This window comes from Belonocnema kinseyi, chromosome 5 (assembly GCF_010883055.1).
Source record: "Belonocnema kinseyi isolate 2016_QV_RU_SX_M_011 chromosome 5, B_treatae_v1, whole genome shotgun sequence".
NCBI classification, from domain to species: Eukaryota; Metazoa; Arthropoda; class Insecta; order Hymenoptera; family Cynipidae; genus Belonocnema; species Belonocnema kinseyi.
In genome coordinates, this window is record NC_046661.1 from 92,951,613 (window position 1) to 92,962,829 (window position 11,217).

Sequence of the window (11,217 nt, forward strand, 5' to 3'; positions counted from 1 at the left end):
CTAGATGGATTTTATTATGACTTATTATTGCTTCAGTTCGAATTAAGGCGAAAAACAAGAAAAAGGGGATGCTTCTTGAAAAGGAGGAGAGAAAGAATTCTTCAAAAAATGGGAAAGGAGGAAAGTAGGGGAAAGAGTGTCAAGTCTCAAATATGAAAGTGATTTTGAAACTCAAAAGTTATTATTGAACTATACCATTGGAGGGCCATTTTTTGCTTAAATTGCAAATTTCTTCAAATTCCTCATCAGTTAACGTACTAAACATTTGACGCGAACCCTTCATCCTCTTAAAATTGGTAACGTTGTTTATTGACGACCCCTAGGACCATCCTCTGATTTTACAGTTGCCTCCAATCTTTTCAGTCATTTCTCACCAATGGTGTTTCAATTGGTCAGTTTCTGTTTCCACTCTTAAAGATATCCAAGAAGTGACAGTTTTTCTTATGCTAGAGAGATTCCTCTCTTATCACGGCCATCTTAGCAGCTCTGGTTGATAAAGCACCCAAGCAAGATACCAAATCAGTCAAAGTTTCTCAGAGCGAAGTTTTCCTATTCAGTTGACCAGGAAGATGAGCAGCATATCGATACCCTTGCCTGTCCCATCTTCAACAAAATTGCTGAACTTGGGCTGCTAAACAATATTTCGACGTAGCTGATCATCATACTAGCAACCTCTCGACCCCTGTCCTTTCTCAGCAATGGTGTTTTAATTGGTCAGTTTCTGGTTCCGCTTTTAAAGATACCCAAGAAGTGATAGTCTTTCTCAGAGAGGTTCCCCTCTTCTTGCGGCCATTTTAGCAGCTCTGGTTGCTAAAGCACCCAGAGAACATACCAAACCCGTCAAAGTTTCCCAGAGCGAACTTCTTCTCCTCTTCTGTTGACCCGGAGGATAAACAGCATATCCATACCCTTTCTCTGTTCCATTTTCAACAGAATTTCTGAACTTGGGCTGCTGAACAATACTTCGACGTGGCTGATCATCATAGTAGGAACATCTCGAATCCTGAGACTTTCTTGACAGAGTGTCTGATTCCCGTCTGAGTTGTTGCTGCACATTACTGAGGCGTCTGTCCATGATCCTGTTGAGGTTCTCGTGAACAAGACGGTCGGTTTCTGCTGTTGTTGGGGTTTGACGAGCTGATGATGTTGGGTGGAGGCCGCGTTCCACATGTCAGGCGTATTCCGTGTCCGAGGAAGCAGAGCGTTCAAGATGTCCAGAGTTTGGAGTGTGCTGGGGTGTTGTAACTTGTTGTTGCTGTTGCGCGAAAGCAAGACTCTTTTGATAACTGAAGAGCTCCCGTTCCAGGTGGTAATTTTCCGCTTGAAGCGTTGCAATCTCGCGTCGCATCTGCTGATTGTGGACGCGACAGACATCATCGTATTTGTGGTAGGTTGCTTGGAAGAGAAGATGACTCTCGTTCCACTCCAACCTGATGCGGATTTGGCCCTTGTCTGTGATGAAGGGACAATTCTCGTCTTTGACATCGTTGACACCGAGACTTGTTTCCATGATGATGCCTTCATCAGCTGGCTCCTGGGCGTAGTAACGACTGAAGGGAGCTCCGGGGAGACTTGTCGCTTCCGCGTCTGGCTCCTCGCCTCTCATCAGGTACGCTGACCAACTCACGTATCTGTAAATCAGAAAAGAAGATGGAAAAAGTTGGTTAGAAGATTTTTTTAGGATGGTGACATTTTGAAGACGCCGTTAGGCTCCTTCACGTACAACATTTGACCCTTCAAAATGGTCCTTTGCTCATAGAGCTAGGTTTTTTTCTTCGCTTACTTTTTTAACGTCAAAGTCAGAGAACTCGAATTTTTTCACCGATAGTAGTGGTGTACAAAGACAAGGGATGATGGTTTAAGTTTAAAAACAGTAATACTCAAGATCCTATCGAAACGAAGAAAGTACAGGGGGAAAACTTTAAAAGACCCTTTCGATTTATTATTGGATACAAATAAAATAAAAGGGGAAAATTGCAGTCCTCATTACTTGGACGATTCTTCAAATAAAAAAATCAAATAAAAATAAATGATAAGCAACAACACCACGGGTTTAAGACAAAACCTTCGAAAGTTTCATCAAATAGTATTTAGAGAAACCTGTCCTTCAGAAGATAGAACAGTAATTTTCATTGTATTTTCTTTATACAATTAAAAAGAAATTTTAATTACTAATTCGTTTATTTGATTTTATTTTGCATTTTTCTTTAAATTATACAGATATGAATTCAAGTTGGCAAATATCTCCCTTTGAATTTCTTACCTGATAATGAAACTCAAGATTTCGTTCAACTTCAAATTATTTTTGGAATTTTCCTAAAATCTTGGAAATATTGGTAAAATATTTGAAATCCTTGACATTTCTGTGATGTCATGGAAATCTTAAAAATCTTTGTTCAATTCTTGAAATATTTGTGAAATCTTTGAAACCTTTGTGATGCCTTTTGAAATCTTTCAAATCTTTATGAAATTCTTGTGAAATCTTTGTGAAATGTTTGCAACTTTTGGGAAATTTTTGTAACCTTTTAAAATATTTGTGATCTTTGTGAAATTTTGAAAAAATCTTTGTGATATCTTTTCAATTTTTGAAATCCTTGAAATGTTTGGAATTTTTGCGAAATCGTTGTAATTTTTGTAAAACCTTTTGTAATATTTGGAATCTTTAAAATGTTTTGAAATAGAAATAATTAAATCCTTAAGAAATAATCAATTAAAAAAAAAGATAAATAATATCATTTATTTTTAATGATATACAGATAACTTAATTATATAAAAAATTTTTTGTGAAATCTGTGAAATATTTAAAATCTTGGAATTTTTTGTGAAATCTGCAACATTTTTCTGAAATCTTTTAAAGTTCATAAAATTTTATAGATTTTTGTAAAATGTTTAAAACTTTTGTGAAATTATAAAAAAATATATTTGATATATTTGTGAAATCTTAAAAATGTTTGTGAATTCTTTCATATTATACTAAAATCTTCGAAAGCTTAACGAAATCTTTTAGACGATTTGTGAAAATTTTTTCAATTCTTTGAAATTTTAAAACCTTCGCAATTTTAATGACATACTTAAAATATATCTAAAATCGGTGTAAATTGTTACAAATATTTGTAATATCTTTGAAATATTTCTGAAATCCTTGAAATTTTTGTGAAATATTTGTGACATTTTTTAAATATCTTTGTGCAACTGGTTTACATCTTATGAAATCTTCGTGAAATCTTTTTAAATCATTTAAAAGTAAAACCTGTTGATATCGTAGAAATACCTTTGAAATCTTTGATTTTTTTCGTGTAATCTTTGAAATCGTTTTGAAATTTCAGAAATCTTTGTGAAATATTTTAAAATCATTTTAATGCAAAAACTGTTGATATCTTAGAAATACATTTTAAATCTTTGATATTTTCGTGTAATCCTTGAAATCGTTTTGAAATTTCTGAAATATTTTAAAATCAATTAAAGGTTTTCGATAATTTTATAACATCTTACAAATATTCAAAAATTTGTTAATAACTTTCAAAACTTTTGTAAAATTTTCAATAACTTTAGAATCTTTTGAAATCCTTGCAAAATATTTGTAATTTTTGTAATAACTTTCGCAGTTTTTGACATCTTTCTGCAGTCCTTAAAATTTGAAGAATCTTTTTGAACACAAAAAATTGATTTTTCATACAAAAATTTGACTTTTCCGCAAAAAATTAATTTTCCATGAAACTGATGCGTTTCACCCAACTGCATGAAATTTCAAACTGAGAAAATTATATATTTTTTTACTGGAAAAGAAGAAATATAAAAGTTGCATTTTCAGTTAAAAAATTAATTAAAAAAAGGCTTTTCGACCAAACAGTTAAATTTTAAACCAAAGACAGAAGCCTGTAATAAAAACAGAAATTTGCAACAAAGTAGTTTAACTTTGATCCAAGTAGTTGAATTATGGGTTAAAAAAGAGAATTTTAGTGAAAAAATAGTTAAAATTTCAACCACAGAGATGAATTTCTAATTGAAAATATAAATCTTTTTAAAAAAAATCGCTTTTTAACAAAATAATTAAACAAAATCTTTTAGACAAAATACTTGAATACTCAAGCAAACTACTAAAACAGATGAATTTTGAAATCAAAAAGATAATTTTAAAAAAAGTTGAGTTTTATGCTAAAAAAGATTTCAGCTAACGTTTCCGGATCAAAATATGAATTTTTAAATAAGAAACAACTTTATACAAAAAATTGAATTCTCAGTCCAAAAAGAGGAATTTTTAACAAAATAGTAGAATTCTCTAACAAATTAGTTTCATTTTTGACAAAAAAAAAACGAAACAAAAAAATTAAAAGAAAAACTGCAATTTTCATCCAGAAAAGATTTCAGGTTTATTTCAAAACCGAAACGTTAAATTTAAACAAAAAAAGAAAATTGTCTACAAAATAGTTAAATTTTTAACAAATCAGTAAAATTTTCAAAAAAAAATATATGACTTTTCAACAAGATTGTTAAATTTTGAACCAAATAGTTGCATTTTTGTCCAAGAAAAATGAAAATTCTACTAGAACAGGTAAATTTTTAAATCAAAAAGACAAATTAAAAAAAGTTAAATTTCCATTCAAAAAGATTTCAATTCACTTTGAACACAAAAATAGGACGTTTGAACCAAAAAATAAATTTCCTAGAAAATAGTTTAATTTGAAAAAAAGTTGCATTTCTTCCAAGAAAGATACAATATTTATACTGTAGAAGATGGACTTTCAAATTAAAACGACAAATTAAAAAAAAGTTATCATCCAAAAAATATTTCAGTTGATTTATCAGCAACAAAACATTAATTTTAAACAAAATGTTTATTTACTACGAAAAGAGCTAAAGGTTAGGCGAATTTTTTACAAAACAGTTACATTTTCAACCAGAAATAATGCCTTTTTAAAAAAATTGTTCCATATTGAAGTAAAGAATGAAATTATCACTAAAAAGATAAGCTTCAGGAGACAGTTCTTGCGAGTTCATTTACCTTAAGTACAGAAAATGACAACTGTAAATAAATATTATTATCAAAATTTCATATAAAAACTGAACCAGTCAGTGGCCCGGTTTCCCACCGTGTTTCAGTTAGCCCCGACTTGCGATACTTTAAACAATTTTAAAGTTTATTTTAAAGGATTAGCAAAAAGAGTGACGGATCTAAAATCTCTAAAATTTGTTACTCACCTCAAGTGGTTCCTAGGAACATTGTGGATGTCTTTATAGACAAGATGCAGCCTGACAGTATCGGAATGCAGATCTGCCCTGATCGCCCAAGCTTGCTTGTCTCTGTCGTAGCAAGGTGATGCCGGCAAGGTCGCGGGTCCGAGAGCTTGAACCGCGATTTCGGAAATCGTTCTTGCTTCGACCATTTCCAAGGACACCCGGAGAGCACCCTTGTGCTGGATGTCTGACCAACGAAGTCGAGGATGCCATCCGAAACCTCGACCTTCGGCATCAGAAAGGTCTTCAATCTGGCCAGACTCTATTGCCCGTTCACCCTCGCCTAAAGTCACACTATATCTAACTCTACACCGGTGATCGAAACCTGTAAGTCTCACGAGGTAGACACTCAATCTATTTTCCTGGACACGTCCTTCAGCCTCTTTGTTCCCATAAGGGTAGATTACTAAGTTCCAATCAAAACCACCAAAAGTGAAGTAACCTGTTTCCAGCTTCGTCGATTTTGGGGGGCTGGCAAAGGCACCAGTTGGGAGTTTTACCTGCAAATATCATTGTTGTCAAATGGATTATTTAGAGGCTCGGGAAGAAGAACTGAATGAGCGTTCTAGCAGTAGTTAGGAGTGGGGATAACGCGCAGAAAACGCGACAAAAGAGAGTCGCGTTTTCTGCGCGTCATCCCCACTTCTACCTATTGCTCAAGCGCTCGTTCGGTTCTTCTTTTCGAGCCTTTATTCATGACGTTCCGCGAGGAAAGGGACCTTCAGGGTTAATAGGCAAGTTTTTCAGTAGAAGCGATTGAAGAAACGGTCGCAGTCAGACACTGAGTGAGTGGGGACAATCTCCGTAATTCATCCCCTCCACTTACGACAAGCTCTTCCCGCTTCGTGTTCAGCGAATCAGACGAGCTCTAAAGTCACCGGACGCAGAGGAGAAACATTTGTAGAAAGTGGTGGGGCTGGATTTCTGGAGTCGACCCCACGGTTTGAAATAGGTGATTCACTTCTCACTTTAAAGCTTGATAACAAATCCAATCTTGCAAATAAAAATTTAATTCTTTTTTAATATGAAAGAACGAGTTTGTAACTATCAATCTCATAAAAAATCTTAAAATCGATTTTTTAACCCTAAGATCCCTTTCCTCGCGGAACGCCACATTTGTTCTTAAGATTCTTCTGTAGTTTAATGAAAGATCCTTTATTTAGTTGTTTGATTTAAGTTGTTTGATTTAGTTGTTTGATATATTGCCACAATAAGTTAAAAATTAGAATTAGTCCGATATGTTATTGATCATCATAACTTGAAAATTGGAAGTGTTTTTCAGGGCCTCAAATATTTTAAACGAAGAAACATATTTTCAATAGTTTTAAACATGTAGAAAAATTATTTATAATAATCTTCGAATCTATTTAATCACTTTGTTCACACTGAAGCTTCTATGTTTCAGCTCACGTTTTCATGTAGTTTTTCGAATGGATTTTGATCAGTGAGAAAGATAGATATCTCGTTGGAACTACTAAAGAAGGTAGATTTTGAATATAATATTTTTGAATTACTAATTTAAAAATTCGTAGGTTTTTATTTTATTTGTCATTAGCACAGGCCATGTAGACGGCGATCAAATGGTCAACGATTTTTCTATTGTGAATGACAAAAATATTAATTTTTTAGCATTTTTAAAGGTGAATCTTCTATAAATAAAATAAAATGATTTTAAATTTATAAATGTTTAATCTATTATTCTCAGGGCTGCGACAGCCTGATTTCCTTAGAAAAAGTAAAAAGTGAGCAGAAGTAAATAATTTATAGATGAAAAAATAACTAAAAGTGACTAATGTGCATTAATAGTGTAACGAATATTCTGTTTAATTTAATAGTCGATTTATAAGACGTTAAACAAATTCAAGTTAAATTCAAAGGAATTCAAATGAATTGTAAAGAATTTTGAAGTCCAAAAAATTCCATTTATTTCAGTGAAATTGAAGTGGATTTAGAGAAATTTAATCAAATTCAGAAGAATTCAACAAAATCTTAATTAATTAAATCTAATATAATCTACATTAATACTGCTAAATTGAAAGTAAATCATAAAGATGTCAAACATGCTTGAATTCATTAAACTGAAAACACATTTAGAAAAATTCATTGGAATTTAAAAATATTTGATGAAATGCCTAAAAATTTAAGATGAATTTAAAAACTCGAAATAAATTGAGCAAAAACAAAATTTGTTTTGATCCATTGAATTGAGTAGAATTTAGTTCAAATTAATTAAAAATCAAATAATTCAGGATAAATTAATAAAAATTCCGGGTAATTCCAAATGTATTGCAACAAATGTATAAAAATCTCTTTAAGACCTATGAAATTTTTAGATTACTGTGGATAAATTTATTAAAAATCATTTCAATATCATAAAATCCCGTTAAATTCTGTGAAATTTAATATTTCTTAAAATTTTGCACAATTTATTAAAATACATTGATAGCCTTGGAATATTTAAAAAAAACCTAAAATTTTTAAAATCCTTTGAAGCCCCATTAAATTACTGGAAAATTAAAAAATAATTAGGAATCCTTTAAAATTCCATAAATTATTACAAATCCTTTGAAATCTTTTGGAATCCCCTAAAACTTAAAAAAAATGTTTAAGTTTTTAAAAATATCTTCTAATCTTTGAAAAAACTAAGAGTATTGCAAATCCTTTAAAAGATTTCAAAATATAAAAAATGTATTGGAATATTTTAATTAACCCTCAAATATTTTTAATCCTTTAAAATATTTTAAAATTCCTTAAAACTTGTTTAATATCTTTAAAAATGTACTGGAACTTGGAAATGCTCTTAAAGATTTGAAATCCTTTGGAATCCCATTAAGTTACTAAAAAAAAAAAATTACTTGGAATTTTTAAAAATACCTTTAAATATGGCAAACCTTTACAATATTTTTAAATTATTGATTTCTAATTACAATTTTTTCCTATTGAAATATCAACTATTACATTTTTCTTTGAAGATTCATCTTGTCAGGTTTAGAATTCAACTTCTAAATTGAAAGTTGTACTACTTTTTTTAAAGTTCACTTTTTAGGCTGAAAATTTGTTTATTTTTCGTGAAAAAATTATTTCTTTAAATAAAATTTTAACTATTTTGTGCGAGCAGAACATTCAACTTATTAGTTGAGAACTAATCATTTTGTTAAAAATTTCATATTTTCGAGTTAAAAATTCAACTGTATTGTAGAAAACTCATATTTTTCACTAAGAATTCATATCTTTCTGTAGTAATATTATTCTTAGTTAAAAATAAAACTTTTTATAAAGTTTTTCTGTTTCGTTTGAAAATGAAATTTTTTGTTGAAAATATAACTGTTTTGTAGAAAATTTGTATCATACAGTAAAAAATTTAAAAAATTGGTACACAATTAAACTATTTAATTTAAAATTAGTACATTTGGTTGAAAAATGTATTTGGTTGCAAATCTGTCCTTTTTGCAAAAAAAATCAATTTTCTTGTTTATTAAAAATGCAATTGTTTGGCTGAAAATTAATTTGTTTTAGTTGAGAATTCCAGCTTTTTTTCGGAATTTGGGTTAGTTTGTTAAATGCAACTGTTTAAAAAAATTTTAATTTACATTTTTTCTTATTTAAATATTAAATATTACATTTTTCACTAAAAACTCTTTTTTAGGATAAAAATTTAATTTCTCGGTTGAAAGTTGAACTTCCTGCTTTACAGTTCATCTTTAAGTTAAAAATTGATAATTTCAAATGAAAAGTGGTTTTTCTTTTCGTAAAAAAATAATTTTTTTACCTGAAAATTGAACTATTTTGTAGAAATTTAAATTGAGTATTTGGAAATAAACTCTTTACTGATAAATTCATATTTCCGGGTTGAAAATTCAACTGTTTTGTAAAAAATTTTTTTTTTGTATGAAAATTAAATAATTTTGTAGAAAATTAAACTATGTGGTACAAAATTAAACTGCTTTTTGGATTTTTAAAGATTAAAAAAGCAGCTTAGTTAGTTAAATATGGTTATAAACATAATATTAATTACATAAAATTTGGCCTAACATCAAATTCATTGTTCTAACTATTTATTTCAAAATTTATTTAATTTCATCCAAATTTTCTTTTTTTTTCGTTAAAAGTTCAACTACTTGGTTCAAAGTAGAACTGTTGAACACAATTGTGAGAAAATAGTGTCTTTAGTTTGATTTTTTTTCAAAATAATATAAATAATAAATTATATAAAAAAGTGATAAATATTGTCAATAATGTGATGATTCCAAGACTTTGTTTATAATGCCATAAATAAATAATGGCTGGTCGTACGGAAAAATATCACGAGAGTGAAAAGTTTTATTTTGTGCCATAGATTATTAAAAAAAGTAGGAAAAAGTCGATTTTCTTGATTGAGCTTTTTAATCAATAACAATAGCTATAAACAATAAGGGTCTGATATCGAAAGTCCTAAACAAGATAATTACATTCTTTATGGTGAAATCGAGAATATAAAAAAAGTTAATCGTTAATAACTTAAAAATTGTGGCTTTTAGGGGAGGGGGTGTTTATCAAAAATACATTTTTTATAAGGCCATAAATAAATAATGGCTCGTCGCACGAGAAGATATCAAGAGAGTGAAAGGTTTATTCATGTGTCAAGGATTAATAAAAAAAAAATAAGTTAATTCTAGTTATTGGGGATCATTATTTATATCAATTGTTATAAACAATTTAACAAAAGAAATTATAAACAATAAATTATGTAAATAATGCTAGATAAAGCTTTCGCAACAATTTGAAGCAACATTATGACACTGGTGGATCTTGATGATTGTTTATTAATAAATGAAGAGTCTAAACGTTTTCCTCTTAAAAATAACAACTTTTTAACAACAATTTAACAAGAGAACTTTCTATTTAATCGGAAGATTTCTGTTTTGTAAAGAGATCTACCCTTGATATAGGTAGGGTACAAGTTAAAATTTTTTCGGAATTATAGATTCTAAGGTAACACGGTGCAAAAATGGCAATTTTGTTAAAAAATCATTTGTTTATTTGTTATTTTTTTTGTCAATAAATAATGAAATAGTTTTAAAAAATTCTTTAAACCAAAATTGGCCCATATTTCTAAAAACTACCTAAGATATTTGTAATCAGGGGCCTTTTTATGGCCTTTTGAAACAGAGTAATCTCGGGGACCTATTAGTTCATACAGACATTTTTGTGGTGACTGGATTAAAAGCATTTTATAGTCCAGGAGCTGGGTAGGATCCCGTATGCATGAAAGAGGTAAAGGATAAAAACTATGTAGTCTTATGTATTTTGACCCGCTGAATCCAATGGTACCGGTTAATTTCGCGATAAGTGCCTAGGTTTTGTTTAAAACGCAATTGTTTAAACAATTATGAAAAAATGCTTTTTTTCAATGAGACAAATTTTTTTTAGATAATTTGAGGCATTTTAAGAAGAAATGGTCCCTTGTCATTTTTTTGTAAAATGCATATTTGAAAAGTTATGAATTTTTAAAGTTCAAAATTTGACGATTTTTTGCAACTTTGAATGTTAATAATTTTCGATCTATTGAATATTTTGAAAAAAATAAAGAATCAACTTATTCTTTAAGTCTTCCTCTATCTATCGACCATAAGAAATGTCGGATTAACCAGTGGGAAGCAGTTGTTATTGATATTTACAAATAGCGTGTTTTGGCGCGCGACAGCGCAGCGGCACGGTGTGTGTGTGTGTGACTTGCTTGGCGCTCGCAAGTCCAATCATCAGTCTTCAAGTTACGCGATTCATCTCGGCTTATTACAATTATTAAAACATTCTTTACCTCTTATCGTTCATCAGTTTTTATTTATACACTTTCAACAGTTTTATTGCTTTAATATTACTAACAAATACAAATCTCAAATACATTTATATCACAGAATAAAAAAAAACGAAAATTTTTTTTCATCTTTCTAGTCCTTAGTACCATTGTACTTATTTTTACATGTGTCATTTTTCTGACATAAA

General features: G+C 29.8%; 1 protein-coding gene across 1 annotated transcript in view; it reads right to left on the reverse strand.

The window, feature by feature from the left end:
• Positions 1–1,171: 1,171 nt before the first annotated feature.
• LOC117172844 overlaps positions 1,172–11,217 on the reverse strand; it is a 17,694-nt gene continuing 7,648 nt past the window's right edge. The window contains exons 3-4 of the mRNA XM_033361094.1: positions 5,200–5,735; positions 1,172–1,631 (exon numbers count right to left, since the gene is read on the reverse strand). Coding sequence (XP_033216985.1) covers positions 1,172–1,631; positions 5,200–5,735 — 996 coding nt within the window. The remainder of the gene's footprint in view (positions 1,632–5,199; positions 5,736–11,217) is intronic.